Source organism: Molothrus aeneus, chromosome 13 (assembly GCF_037042795.1).
Source record: "Molothrus aeneus isolate 106 chromosome 13, BPBGC_Maene_1.0, whole genome shotgun sequence".
Classification (NCBI taxonomy): domain Eukaryota; kingdom Metazoa; phylum Chordata; class Aves; order Passeriformes; family Icteridae; genus Molothrus; species Molothrus aeneus.
The window spans coordinates 19,225,257-19,240,690 of NC_089658.1; the positions used below are offsets into that span (position 1 = coordinate 19,225,257).

At 44.6% G+C, this 15,434-nt stretch overlaps 1 protein-coding gene across 1 annotated transcript in view; it reads left to right on the forward strand.

The window, feature by feature from the left end:
• MAP2K5 (mitogen-activated protein kinase kinase 5) overlaps positions 1-15,207 on the forward strand; it is a 120,135-nt gene extending 104,928 nt beyond the window's left edge. The window contains exon 22 of the mRNA XM_066558594.1: positions 14,996-15,207. Within this exon, the coding sequence (XP_066414691.1) occupies positions 14,996-15,097 (102 nt within the window). The 3' untranslated portion in view covers positions 15,098-15,207. The remainder of the gene's footprint in view (positions 1-14,995) is intronic.
• The last annotated feature ends 227 nt before the right edge of the window (positions 15,208-15,434 follow it).

Below are 15,434 nucleotides of genomic sequence, written 5' to 3' on the forward strand. Positions count from 1 at the left end.
GCTACTAAGAAAGAGAATATTCTCATTGCTTCTGTGAGAATAAACAAGTTTTTCTCCTGCAGCAGTTCTCTAGTTAAAGGCTAATCTGTGAAGATGCCCAGGGGCAGGTGTCTCAAATCCAGACCAGTCTCTCTCCTGGTTAGGAGGTATTTAACTGTGAATCTCATTTTAGGGATATTGACTCCACCAAATCTGCACTTGGAGTTGGGCACCTGCTTAAATATCTCACTGAAATGAAACCTTCAGGTTTATCAGAGCCCCTCCACTTTGGGTTTTCTCCCACCAAAGGCCAATTTTTGTCTTTTTTATGAACTTTTGATGGCTGGGGAATTCTTGCAGTTAGTCACATCTGAGAAAACTTGGAGCAGGTTCTGGAGCTGCAGCCACATTTACCTCGTGCTCTGTTCTGCCATGGCTGGGTGCCTCAGCTATTAAAACAATGGAATGGGCTTTCAGAAAACCTCTCTCTGCTTGCAAATGCACATTTTGGTGATGCAATAGGCCTGCCACTTATAAATAAAACATCTGCAGATCCCAGCGCCCCCCAGAAGTGTGCGTGGGGATGGTTGTGAGCAATAACACCACTCCAGGGTGTAGAGCCATAAAAATGAGGCCAAAGGGTGAGTGCCTGCAGTAGCAGGGAAGTGCACAGATTTATCTTTCCAACTACATGCCCTGGAGTGTGCTGGGCCCCTTTAAAGGAGGTGTTTTGTGAAATTATTTGGAAATTCCGGCGCCTCTGGGAAAAAAAAAAAAAAATAAAAAAGGAGCGTTCCTACTTTTTAAACAATTTAATGCATTTTTTTTCCCCACCTCCTTTTTAGTCAGTTAGAAATGAGCTTGCAACAACGAGTAGTAAAACAGGAGCTGCTCACTCCTTTAGATTATAGAGGATATATGTAATATTATATATATTATATATTATATATTTATACTTTTATTTAATATTACATATAAACATAATTATAATTAATTATTAATTATACTTCATTATTAATTATATTAACTATAACATTAATTATATTATTATATACTGTGGTTTCTTTTATCTTGTATTATAATTAATAATAATTAATGGTTTTATAATTGATATTATTTATATAATATGTTTATAGGTTTCTTTTTATTTATATATTATATATTTATGGAGTCAAACCCTTTGTATTTTTGCTTTTTCTCAGTCTTCTCAGGGAGCACTTTATTTATGAAATCAATATGAATATACACATTAGCATTATGTGTCTGTGTACACAGATATGCACACACCATATCTGTGCCTAAATATGTGTGCAGAAATTAATTTATAGTTTCTGGAAAACGGGGCCGGAAAAAAACCAAAACTTTAAATATTGTGGAATTAATGAGGTTGGAGAAGCTCTCCAAGGTCATGGAGTCCTCACCTTGAGCAGAGCACTGAGTGCCACATTCCCTGGGCACAAAAATCCTGTGAATTCTGGAATTCCTCACCACTGCATCCTTTAATTCCATCTTGCTGAAATTGCCACGTGGCTCTGGTGGATGGAAGGAATGCACAGAGGGATGCAGTGAAGCCCTGCATCTTCAAGGTCACCTTCTCACTGATTTAAACCAGAGCAGGGTTTCACCTTGTTATTGCAGTTGGGGTTGGTTTATTTTAATTAAAAGCAATGTTCCAGCAATGATGGGAGGTGTCACACACACCCATCCTCACCTGCAGACACAGCTGTGCTGGGAGTCACTGGTTTGTGACCAGTTTAGGATAACTAAGTACTGAAAGCAAGTTGAAGGGAGCAGAAGATGAATCTTTCCCTCCTCTGCTGAAAATCAGTGGATTTTAGGGGCATTTGAGGAGCTGAGTGCCAATATCTGAAGTGCCAGGTTGGCACCCCCACCAGAGTCCTGGGATGGATTTCCCCTGCCTGTCATGCATAAAGCCCTTTTTTATAAAACCCAAAATGTTCATTTTGTCAGGAAATAGGGCCAAAGCTGAGGCTGAGTGAAATTCCTGTTTGAAGGCAGGTTTTTCATTACCACAGATGTCTATGTTCAGGTGGATCAGGCTCCTGTACTTATTTATTTCATTATTTATTTACTCACTGCCCTTTCTTCCCTGCAGCCATGCCCAAAATAAGATATCCCATTGGTTTTTCTGGATGTACATAATCAAATCAACTGACTTCTTCCACAGCAGTGAAATAAGGAACTTCACCAAGTAATGAGAGAAAGATTGTCCATTCAGGGAAAGGAACAACCTCAGAATTTACCAGTGGTCATCCTGAACTTGCTCTAAAATGCTGCTCTTTTATCTCCAGTTTGTTCCCTCTTAAGAGAAAGGCAGAGAGCCAATTAAATGAATCTATTCCTGTATTATCACAGGGAGGGCTGCACAGCACATTCCTCTCTGTCTCTCCCCTCCCTTTCTAACATGAAAATCTCAACAATTCTTCTGTAGAAAGAGATTTTCCCCCTTTGCTGTTGCGTTTTTTGCCAGAAACACAGAGTTTTTCTGGCTCTCAGGGCAGTGCTCATTCAGGAGTTGTGCTGTGGCAGCTGCAGGAAGGTTTCTATTCTTGTTTAAACCCAGGGAAGGTTTAAACTCCTGTTCCTGTTTTTAATTCCCTTGTTGTACTTGTGGGAGGTGTGGGAACAGGCAGCCAGAATGCATTTCTGAGTCTCTTAACATCTTGACACGTGTCTTAAGATATTTAAATATACAAACTAACTGTTTGTCTGGGAAAAAATACCCATTACAGCCAATAAAATCAGGGTGCCTGGTCCAGAGCCACTGCTGGAATGGAGAAGGGGGATTGCTGGATGCATAGGAGTAGGAAATTTCAAAATTGCATTAGGCATTGAAATAAATAAAATACCAAAGGAGAACCAAAGGTTTTCCAGTATGTCAGTGGCTTTGACAGAGATGATATACAATTTATCACACAATGTTTAAATGGACACATTTAATTTTTTTTAATTTTAATAACTTAAACTAAATTTATTTTAAGCGATTTAAAATTTGTTTTAAAATGAAATTAAGTATCAACGTAAGAAACATCAGTAATTTAAATTTTTTACTCCTGTTTAAGCCCAGGGAAGGTTTAAAGTCTTGTTTAAAGCCAGGGAAGGTTTAACTCCAGTTTAAGCCCAGGGATGGTTTAAAGTCTTGTTTAAAGCCAGGGAAGGTTTAACTCCTGTTTAAACCCAGGGATGGTTTAAAGTCTTGTTTAAAGCCAGGGAAGGTTTAACTCCTGTTTAAACCCAGGGAAGGTTTAAAGTCCTGTTTGAAGCCAGGACAGGTTTAACTGCTGTTTGAAGGCAGGGAAGGTTTAACTCCTGTTTAAACCCAGGGAAGGTTTAACTCCTGTTTAAACCCAGGGAAGGTTTAACTCCTGTTTAAACCCAGAGTCCAGGGCAGCAGCCAGGCTGGGGCTGGGCCTGTATTTACGGTATTTTCCCAAAGCTTTCCATCCTAAGCTCTATTTAATGGAATCTATGCATAGTAAGTAATCAGGTCAGAGAGAAGCAGCATCCCCTGTTTGAGATCAATCGCTGGCTAATACTTTATCTAGGCCACTTTATTATCTCATGCTGATTCCATTCCCATTCTCCTCCTCCTTTGTAGTGTGCACTTCAGCTGTGGTAAAACTACGCCTGGCATACATATTAAAAACATATACCCATTCTATCTGTATGTAAATGGGGGAGGCACAGCTGGATATTGCAGGAGTTTGATTTACTAATAGTTATTATCTGTTCTAGCTGTTCAGAGGCAGGGAGAGTTGCAGAAAACAAGCTAGCGCAGAAATTGCCTTTATGATATCACTGCCCTGCTTTGGTAATTGTTTAAAATCTCTTCTTTAGCTGCAAGCTTGGCCCCGGCTGCTGCAGATTGTTGGTGCTTTTTTTGGAATTGCTGGAGCCTCTTGGTGAGGGGTTTTTTGTTGTTAGTGCAGCACTGAACTCCTCCGTGATGGTTATTGGAACGAAAGGTGTTTACGTAAAAAATGGTATTTGAAGCACCAAAAGTCAGGAATGGAGCAGTTATTCTGTTGTGCTCTCCTGTGGAGGCATCAAAGCACAGCCTTTAGGGTTTCTCAAGGAAAAATTGGGCAGGGAGATGATGCAGTCACCTCCTGCACTCCATTACTTTTGCACAGATCTAATGATTCTTCTTCAAGTTGTCAGCACAACCAGGAGCTTGTCTCCTTCTTAAAATTTAAATTACTGGTGCTTCTTATGTTAATATATTATCAATTTAAATTGTATCAATTTAAACATTGTGTGATAAATTCTACATCATCTGTGTCAAAGCCACTGACATGCTGGAAAACCTGTTCTCCTTTGGTATTTTATTTATTTCAATGCCTAATACAATTTTGAAATTTCCCATTCCTATGCATCCAGCAATCCCCCTCCCCATTCCAGGAATGGCTCTGGACCAGGCACCCTGATTTTATTGGCTGTAATGGGTATTTTTTCCCAGATAAACAGTTAGCTTGTATATTTAAATATCTTAAGACGTGTCAAGATATTAGAGACTCAGAAATGCATTCTGGCTGCCTGTTCCCACATCTCCCACAAGATGAAATTAAAAATGTAAGGTTTTACGTAGCTGGATTTTAAGTAGCTATATTTTATGTAGCTTTATTTCAGAGGGTCTGCACAGTAGCTAAACATATTTGCAAGTTAGTTGTGTTAAACCCCTGCTTTCAGCTCTCAGGAAGCACTTTTATGGTTTAAACAAACAAATGGAGGATCAGCATAATCCTGCCTGGATTTTCATCTAAAGCCCCAGAATAAAGCCAATAAAACACTGGTGCTTAGGTTTGTCAATTAAGGGCTTTCCCCCAGTGGTATCAGTGAGGAGCCAGGGCTGGGGTTTGGATGATGATGGTTTTTGGGATGGACCAGAGGGCTCTCAGCACTTCCCTGTGCACAGACACAGAGATCCATGCTTGTTGTGTGCACCTATCCAGATGTTTGGGCACCCTTGCTGAATCACAGGGAGCCAAGAATTTTCCCTCTTTGGCTACTTTGTTTTATCCTGGGCTGGTGCAGGATCTCCCATCAGGGCTGATAGAATTGTCTGTGCTTGGAGCTGTGATGAATGGCTTTGTTTGCAGATGTGCAGCCTCTCCTCTGTCACAACGATCCCAGTTATTCACTCCATGACAAGGGGAAGTTCTGACAGACACCAAACACAAGCAGATGTGAAGGAAAGGGCTCTCTCCTGGTTTCTCAAGGAAAAAAAAATACAGAGCCAAGTATTTTAGCTGTTGTAAACATAGAATTGTGTAGGTTGGGAAAGAATTTTTAGGATCAGCCAGTTCAATCATGAAATATATGTGGTAAATAATGAACTGGGTCTTCAGTCTCTCAGTTCAGACATGCAGTGGACGAAGAGTTCTGGATCAAATCTTGGATACACTGAAGACAAATCAGAATTTATATTGAAGCAAGGATTTCACAGCAGAGCTCAGGATGCTCCTGTCACTGCGTGCTCAGTATCTTCCTTGCCCAAGGTAGCTTAAGAGGAAAAAAATCTGTGTTTCTTCAGGTGGCAGCATTCCTCACTGAGCTGAAATTGGGAGAGGTGGGTCAGGGATATTTCCCCTTCTGTCTTTCAAAAAAAAAAAAGCGGGGGGAAAGCCATCTCTGTCCTTTGGGGTGTGAGTTCATCTGTGCCACTTGAGAAATCAGCTCTTGAAATGGAGACATCCATTCTATCAGTGTCACTAAATCCAGCAACCACCCAAGAGCAGGATGGTGACAGGTTATGGGGTGGTGCCTTCATTCCCTGCCTGCTGCACCCATTGCCATGGGATCACCCAGTTCCCCCAGCAAATGGGAATATCTGGGAATAATATCTGGGAATAAATGGGAATATTCCCCTCCTACCATGCCATAGAGCTGCACAAAACAGCAGCACTTCCCTGTGAAATGTGAAAAGGAGTAACTCGAGTAGGCTCAAAGGTGTTGAAAATCTAAGGAAATTGGACAAAAACGAATTGGCAACAGCTTAGAGGGATACAGTTCATATTTTTTGGTTACTTGAGTCTCCTGGGCTTTGCAGTTTAATTTGAGCAAATGTTTCATTTGGCACTGCTGGTTGTTCAGTAGTTCTCCAGGCACAGGGACAAATATTTACATCTCACTCATTTTGGTAGCAGAATTGCAAATCTTTCAATTACTGGATATTGAGAAATTGTGCATTTGCCTTGTTGATACTTGATTTCAGCTGTCTTCCTTATGTATTTATTTTGAAAAATTGAGGAAAACAAAAATGCTAGCAGTTCCAAAATAAGACCCCTATCTTTAAATCCCAGAATACTGTCCTTTCTATTCATTCCAAATCCATCAAGGAATTTGCTCTAACAGGCAACTGTTGAAATCCACATACGATTTTTATTTGTGTAGTGAAACTGGCATTTTAAATCTATTCAGACACTCTGCATAGATTAAAATGGCTGGTGCTTGTGCACTACCAGCTACATGTGGGTCTCTAGTCCAATTAGCACCTCAGGACACTCCTGCAGTATTAAATAAGAGTAATAATTGCCTATGAATAAGCAGAGTATAAAGCAGGAGATAGAGATATGGCTTCTTAGTGACCTGTGTGCATTATGCCTCAAATCCCTTAATCAGATTTGTGCCGCTTGATTCTTCCATCCGCAGAAATTCTGCTGGAGGATCAGGGCCTAAAGTAGTAAAAAATCAATTAATACGACTTTCTAATTTGTGCAGTTGACAAAAAAAAAAAAAGGAAAAAAAACCCCGCATATAAATAGGGGACATTTTTCTCCTGAAGAGGGGCCGTGCTGAAAGATTTTTTAATTGGATTTTCATTGTGATTGACAGCGCTTGATTATGACAGTAACTTTATTTGGCTGGACTGTTAGAGCCCCCTTGTTCAGGGTGGTTTTTTTCCCTTTTTTCCCCATCAAAGGCCTTTTTTTCTCGGTGGCATTCCCGGCGGAGAGGCAGAGTTTGTGAAAGAGCCTTTTAGCACCTTTGTTGCCGCCATCCCTGGTGACGATTGGGCCCAGCTGGTTGCAGGTCGCAAAATGCTCCTCTCACAAAGAGAAATCTCCCTGGCCTCCATCATTTTAAGAGCTCCAGAAACCTGTTGAGGATTAGAAGTAGCTTTAGATGTGAAATGAGTGTTAAGTATTAGTAATCGGGAGATTAGGGCCCCGGGGACAACGGGAGATAAACAACCGCAATTAAGGCAAATCTGCCAGAGTAAACAAAATTGAGCAGAAACAGATGCCCTCGCCATTTTGGGGGATTGATTGGAGGGCACCGAGGAATCGATTTTTGTCTTGTTTACACTTCCAAACCCCGGTGATAAACTGGGAGGCTAAATATTTCATAGCGCCTGATTTTAGTTAATTTTTCTCGGCTCCTCACAGTGACCAGGCCCGGCCTCGCTCAGCCTTCACAGGGAGCAGCTAATTGCCTATGAAGGGCCCCTGTGTTTAAATGGGCTTGACAGGAATTTAAATTTTGTTTCAATCAACCTCTGTGCTCACAGCCTGCTCCAGTTTCTAATTTTTAAATTAAACATGATTTCTTTTTTATTTATTTTCCTTTTTTTAAGCCGCAGCCTCCCCTCTGGAGCTGGCTGCTGGCGCTTCCACCCGGGGCAGAGCTTGGAGCATGTGGCTTTATTGAGGCTGAAACCCCAAAATATAACCCTGGAAAAGTTCATTGTCCCATCAATGGGCATCTGCCTGCTTGGATTTGATGGGAGAGGTTGGGGAAACACTCAGCTGCTGTAAATCGGGATGGGCCTGTGCCTGCTGGGCTGGGGACAGCCAGGTTTCCACCAGGGAAAGGCTCCCCTGGATTAAAACACAGCTCTGAGCAGGGAAATGGTGCTGGTGGCCTCGGTCCTCGCTCAGTGACCTTGGGAGGGATTCAAAGGAATTTATTTTTTTTCCCCAAGCCAACTAGTAGTGATGTATTTTGCTCTCTCTGTGTTTTCAGCAGGGCTCTGTGCGTTTATTCCAGCATTGTTTCACACCTGAGCTTTCTCTGCTCCTCAGACAAGGGGATTTGGCAGCACCTTCCCCTCCATCATTTAATACTTTACTGAGTCCCTTCACAGAGCCTGCCAAACACGGGGATGTCATTTTGCACTCCGTGCAGGCAGTGTGCAGCCATGGAATGCAGGATGATCGTAGTGGTACTTCTAAAAACAACTTGTTCATTTGCAGAAACTTCATCACAAAAATGCTAACGAAGTACGAGCTGTTCCATTCTCCCTTTTTGCTTCCAGCCACATCATTTTCAGAGTTTTTTTTTTGCTTTTGTTAATTGTTGTTATTTGTGCGTGTGTGCACACAGCATTTTCTTCTCCAAGGTTTGGGTAAAAAACATTTAGGAGATTGTTTCAGTTTACTTCAGCTTAGTAATTTGCTTAGCAATTTTTTTTTTTCCCCAGCACAAAAACTTGGGGAAAACAGTTGTTTTCTTCACCCTTCCCCCTGAGTCTAGGGGAGCACTTAGTCCTTGTTTGAGGGAAATTCTGTGTCAGCTTTGAATTCCTGAGGAGCTCTGTTTGGTGTCACTGAGACCATTCCTGTGCAGGAGCTGAGGACACTTCTGCAGGTGCAGCTCCACCAGAGTTGAGGTCAGGTGTGCCTTTCTGGTGTGAATCTCTGCTCTTTCTGAGCCCCCACTCCCTCGTTCTCATCACAGCCAGGTCTTGAAGCTCACGAACTGCCTCGATTTCAAATGAAGCCCCACCAGAAGATGTGCTCCAGGCACACACCTAATGAGCTCCAGCTACTAATGGGCACTGAGGCCACAAACCAGACCAGAGCTGGGCAAAAGTCAAAGCTCTTCCATCCCCAAAATGTTGCACCGAGCGTTTCACTCAGCAGAGCTGCTTCTGTTGTCGACAGCTTGCTAATGTTGACAGACTCCATCAGCCTTGGGCCACTCTCCCCATTCCTCCTCTGCAGCTCTCCTTAACCTCAGCAGCACTTGCAGAAGTAAACTCCAGTTAGATTTCGGTTGCTTTAGTTTGTTTTAAGAGTTTTTAAGAGTCATAACACAAAAAGTGAAATACCTTTGCTGGGAGCTGGCTTGTTTTTAGCCGAGCAGCGCGAGGAGTGCCAAGGACAGTTTCTGCTTTAACAACTAATATCAAAAGCAAAGCTGCTGTGGAAAGAATGGTCTGCAGATGGGCAAATAGATTCCTCTGTGCCACAGCCAAACCCTAAACCCTGTAGTAAATTTCAGACCAGTCTTTGCCACAGGAAGGGAGCAAATACAGACCCAGGGTCCTGCAGGAGGAGGGGGTGAGGGGTTTGAAGCCAGGGCCAGCTGGGGAGTGGAGCTGCTCCAATTCCTGCTGTTCTCACCTGAAAAATTCCCTCTTGACCCTTTGTCTGCTGATGAGTTGCCAGCTTGGACACATCAGTCAAGTGCACGAGGGGTCTCTGAGCTCTGTTTTGGGGTCACCAGCTGTCCAAAGCCTGGGAAAATAATATTTTAATCATAATAAAGAATCTGTGTTGCTGTTTAAAAATGGTAATTTGGGTGAGGTGCGTAGACAGTTGCTGTTCAGGTTAAGGTGTTGAGGTCAAAGTTAAGGTGTTTTTCCTCTTGGTCCATCCATCAAGCCTGGGGACTGTTGTTATTTGAATACAAATTCTGTAAATTCCAGGAGAGTTTTGGTGCCTCAACAAAACTAAACCAGCTGAAAATCGTTTGCAATTAACTTTATCATATAAAAAGGAGAAATGCATTGGTGAAAGTCAATCTACAAACAAATAATAGGGGAAAAAAGTACTTCTTTAAAAAAAAAAAAAAGGAAGAAATATAACCCCAGGGCTTCAGTGCTTAGTTGTGTTATCCATTTATCTTTGTTTTGCACCATCTTTTCACTGTCTCACATATCATCAGAGGGATAAAATCATTAGTGTGCTAATCTAGGTAGCCATAGTTCTAAGGCTGACCTAGGCTAATCTGCCTTTGCAATTGCAAGTACTATGTTTGACTCCTCTGAAAGTAACCTTAAATTGTAGTCTTGTAAGAATTCCAGAGCTGTATCCTTCACTCCTTCTCCTAATGAGGTTATGACCAAATGCTCATTATAATTGCTTTAGACTCCTTTTAATTTTCAAGCTTATTAATCATAAGAAGAGTTATTTAAAATTGCATAAATTAATCTTAGATTAAAAGCCCATCAAAGCCTCGAAACAATTAAGAATAAGTAGGATTTCCCTGGGGCAGCAAGTTTTATTTTAATAGTGTAGTCAGGTGGATATCAGAACATTGAAGTATGGTAGTGATTAATGTATGCAAAATTTAAATGAGAGTTTTTAAATGGCAAATCTAAATCACATATTGACCTAACTGTAGGCTTTAACTGCATTGTCTGTCATATATTTAAACTGTTTAGTAATCAACATTTTAATTACAGTGTATGTTAGGGAGGCCATGCAACAAACAAAACTCCCCACTTCCCGAGTGGAGCTGCTCAGCAGGCTGGGCTCTGCTCTCAGCTGAGGAGAGAGGAAGGAGCAGAAACTTGCAGGAAAATAACCAGACTTGGTTTTCCCTATGGATGTGTTCCTGTTCCTGCCTCATCTCCAGCCAGAAAACGCCACTGGTCCATGCTGGGAGGGCCCAGGGTTGGATGGGAGCAGCCTGGGCTGGTGGCAGGTGTGGGAGGAGGAGGAATGGGTGGGTGTTAAGGTCCTTCCAGCCCATGAGTGGGGGATGCCATGGTTCTGTGGTGCCATGGTTTCACCCCCTGCTCTGGGGCTTTGTCTCCAGTGCCCAGCTGAGCACAGCTCTGGGGTGCTGGAGCCTCTCTGGTGCAGTGAGCACAGTCCTTGCCCTCAATAGTCTGAGGACAGAACAGTGAGAGAGAACTGGGCCAGCAAACCTCGCTCCCAGATCAGGCACAGTCCCAAGGAGGAGCTGCAGTTTTAGGGTTAAGCTCAATCTGTGATCTGCAATCCCGTTTGGAAGAGACAAGGAGGCTGCAGCTGACCTTGCTGCAGCTTTGGGACACTGGGGACACTCTTGGCAGACGCACAGACTGAGCCTCCCAGTCCCTGCTGTTCCAAGCACTTCAGGTGCTCACACTTCCCTTAAAAGGGTTTTAAAAATCCCAAAATTTCAAAAGGAAAACAAGAGATGGAGCAGCTGGATCACACTGGAATAGTGTCCTGCAGGGCCCTTTCACCCATAGGAATGTTCTGTGTCTCTGTGGATTCACCTGTGCTCTGCCTTCAGAGTTCTCACCCCACTCAGGCCTCAGAAGCTGCGTGGAGCATCCCCTGAGGATGCCCTGCCACCTTCTGTGCCTGTGAATTAGCCATGTTTTGGGAGTCTGCAGTGAGAGAATTGGCCTGAGGATTCCTCGCTGCTATTCCTGGCTGTGGGAGCCGCAGTTGGATCCTGTGGATAGCTGGCACAGATAATTAGAGCAGCTTTTAGTGTGGCTTGTCCTTGGAGGCAGCAGCTCGAGATGGAAAATCTTCCAACACTGGAGGCAGGGCTGGAGTGATGAAATCCTGACACGTGCTGAGGGCACTGCAGGGGGACCCGGGGTCAGTTCGGGGTGTTTGGGTTACTCAGCACTTTGTGTTTCCAGGAATTCTGGGAAGCTCTTTGGGTCACTCAGCACTTTGTGTTTCCAGGAATTCTGGGAAGCTGGTACAGCTCTAGAGCTGAGCTTTGTGTTTGTCCTGTTGGAGGTGGGACTTGACCCCGTTAAACATGAGGATGGGCAGGATTTCCCATCAAATCCATACCCTGAGTTTGTACAAGAGCCATGCACAGCACAGGCACCTCAGGAGCAATGGGAGAACCAACTGGGATGTGCTGCTAGACAGCCAAGTTGGAATTCTTTGGAGTTGGAGGGATGAGCTGCTAGCCAGGCTTTCCTGATTTAACATTTGAACAGAGCACCTGGAGTGGGGGAAGGCCTGGAACATCCCACCTGCTCTGGGAGCAGCAGGGATTTGGTGTTTTACTCATGTTTCACATGGAGTTGGTGCTGGCAGGGCTGGAATTCTGCTCAGGGGCTGGAATTCTGCTCAGGTGAAACGGGGAAAAACAGATCCCAGGTGTCCAACAGAGAGCTGGGTCAGAGGCTGCTCTTCCCATTCCCAACTCCTGCTGCCAGGGAGGAATTAGGGAATGGCAGGGAAGGGGAGCAGGCTTCCAGCTTACACTCTGTTCTTCCCAGGTGCTGCTGTGTTTTGTGCAGGAAAAGCTGCATCTGATGCATTCAGGGCATGCCAAGACCACCCAATAAACTGCTCCATCTTCCTGATCCCCCCTCTAAAAAGCTGCAAGTTAAGCAGCGAGTGAGCTTCCCTCAGAGCAGCCTGCAGCCAGCAGTAATATTTATTTTCTCTATTTGTTTTAAGCCTGGGAAGGCTGTGGTTTCCTGCACACTGTCCTGATGGAGCCCTGCCCAGCGAGCGTGCAGTGCCCCCAGCCCTAATGTGCCATTAATGATAGGTTAATGTACAGTATAATGTTTTTTGGACTATGGGTTCATTACACTTCTGAGTGCAAGGTCCTTCTGCAGAGCGCCCAAGGTCCCATTGCATTATATCATGCAATAAAAATACCCTTTTCATATCACACACTAATAAACTGTATTTGAAATGCTGTCTGAGGACAAGGCCATTGTCTTCATAGGCTGTGGCTGCAACAGTTGGGATCTTTTTTATTGTGGTTTTTTGTGGCGTTGAGTTCAGAATTTTTTTAAATGGAAGGCATGGTTTGTCTGTGCTGCTTGGTGATAAATGGAGTTCAGGCTGGGAGGGTTCCTGGAAAAAGGAATGGTAGAAGGGTGGCACCACTGCAAGCAGTGCAGTGCCACTCATTTCCCAACCTTCCTTGCATAAGCATGAGGAATTTTATTATCATTTTTAATTTGCTGCCCTCCCCAGTCAGCCTCTAACTGTGCCAGGGGAAAAAAATATAAGGAGGTGCTGGAGTGGGTTAGATCTCATGTTCTCCCACCATTTGGATCCAGGCTCCTGCCATGTTCTGGGCCCCAGGGAGCACCACCCTGGGGAGGAAAATCTCTCATTTTTGGGGGTTTCCAAGGAAATCTGTGGCTGAGTGGCATTTCACTCTGGAAGTGTCCTTTGTCACCATTCCAGGCTGGTAGCTGCCTGTTCCATGGACCTTTAGAGCAGTCTGACATAAACACTGACACCTTTTGTGCCTGGGATCCCAGGCATTGCATGAGGGGCACTGTTGATGGTCTGCCTGTCCTTTGGCATTGGTCTGAGCCTCCCTGGTGCTCTCCAAACACAAACATTTTATGGCCAGAGGGTCCTGTTGGTGGGAGAGGCTTTCCTGAAGCTCTGCTCTTCCCTGGATTTGTGTGTGAGAGGCAGTGGAAGCTGTTCCCTGTGCTTTAGACTGAAGAGCTGAAGGGATTCGGAGCTGTGGGTGATTATTTTGTGTCCCAGAGGGAATTTCATCCACCTGGAGCAGAGCTGCACTCTCCAGGTGGGCACTTGGAGCTGGAAAAGGCCCATGCACCTGCAGCCCTGCTCAGGATGCCATGCAAGCTCTGTGGCAGTAAGCTCAGGGTGGGTTATTGTCAGAAACAAAGATTTTTTTATAGGCCAGAGGAGAAGGCCATGGAAGCAAATTGCTGAATTTTAGGGGTAGATAAAATGATGGAACTTTTACCCTTGAATAATGGGGATTTAATTGACTGGGCTAAATGATTGATGGTTGGTGAGCACTGAGTTGGAATTACCAGGGCTCTGTGTTCAGGGGGGCACTGCCCTTTTAATTTCCTGTCAGGTATTTAAATCCTTCACCTCCCCCTCTGCCAGGAGCTGCCCTGTGAAAGAGTTAAACCTGTCTGGTGGGACACTGCACCTCGAGAAATGTACCCTTTATCAAGAGAACCAGAAGAGACAAGTTCATTTAAAAAGCCTGGTTTGTCATTGTTTATCTCATTTTCAGGCTTGACACACAAAATTAGGCTGCCTGACACTCACTGGGGGCCAGCCCTGGCCCTGTCCTGCCTGATCTTTCCAGCTCCAGGCTCTGCAGCAGCCACTTCCCACTCCCTGTAGGATTCCCAGTGCATCCCACTGAGCCAGGGCACAGCACACCAGTACCAGGCCAGTAAGAAAAACCACTTTGGTGCTGGATTTTCTACCTCTCTCCTGCTGGCTGTGATGAGTTCCAGGTGTTTCTAAGGCTGAATATTTAAAAACCTGGCATCTGAGGTTTCAGAGCTGATATTTCATTTGGAGCAGCCTAAATGGAGGGAAATCCTGGGGGTGAGGGGGCTCTGGCTGCGGGGTCTCTCCATCCTAAAGGGGAAGGGACTGGCTGGAGTATTTGGGTTTGGCTGCCCCAGAGCATCTGCTTTGCCCTGTCTGTGCCTCCTGAGTGTTCTCTGCTGCTTCTCTCTGGTGTCCTTGGCTGTTCTGCTGAAGAGGTGAAACAGCTGCTTCTAGGCTGTGTTGGAAATAAAAGCATTTATCTTATTCCTGCACTTTTCTACCCAAAACCACCCCAGTGCTGGGGCAGAACACCTCATCCTGTCACTCCCTGCCTTGTCCAGTCCCTCTCCAGCTCTCCTGGATCCCCTTTAAGCTCTGGAAGGTCAGTGCATGTGAAGGATGCACGGTTGTTTGTTAAAAAGGTGAATTTTAGGACATCACATGCATTTACAAGCAGAGGGGCAGATTAACAGGGTTTTTTTGGTTTATCATTTTACCCAAACACCATTCAGCGACTGCTCAGCTGTCCTGGAAAGGGGCTGGCTCAAAACACAACGAGCAAATGGAATAACAAAACCAAAAAGAGCATTTCCAAGGAGTCTGGGCTGCCTCTTCCTGCTCAGAACAGGCTGTGTGGGTACCACGGATCTGCAGGGAAATCCACTGCTCTGAGCCGGTGCTTTATGGCCCTGCTGTGGCTGTAAGCGTGGGATGCTGCAGGGGCTTTGTGCTGCAGAAGGGCTGTGTGTCTGTCCTGGCTGACCCTGGCTGTCCCCTTGCAGGGCCACCCCTTCGTGGTGCAGTACAACGACGGCAATGCTGAGGTGGTGTCCATGTGGGTGTGCAGGATGCTGGAGGAGCGGCGAGCCCAGGGAGCCCAGTGAGCCCTGCAGCACCCCAGGGGCTCTTCCCACACCAGGATCTCCACCTTTGGACTCCCAGCTTATCCAGATCCTGTTCTACTCCAACTGTTTCCTAGAAGCATCAACAAAATCAGGGTGTTTGTTGGCTGCCTTTCCCTCACCGCCGCGTTAAGGAATTTTCTTAATTGTTTCTTTTGTTGCTGAGCAATTTCCAGGTTTACCTTCAGTTATACTGTACACAGCCTTAAAGCAAGTATTTTATATCTCTATTTTTGGGTTACTGAATGTTCTGTTTCCTGACTCCAGAGTATTTTTTAACTGCTGCTCCTATCCAAGTGTCCAGAGGATTTCCTGACGA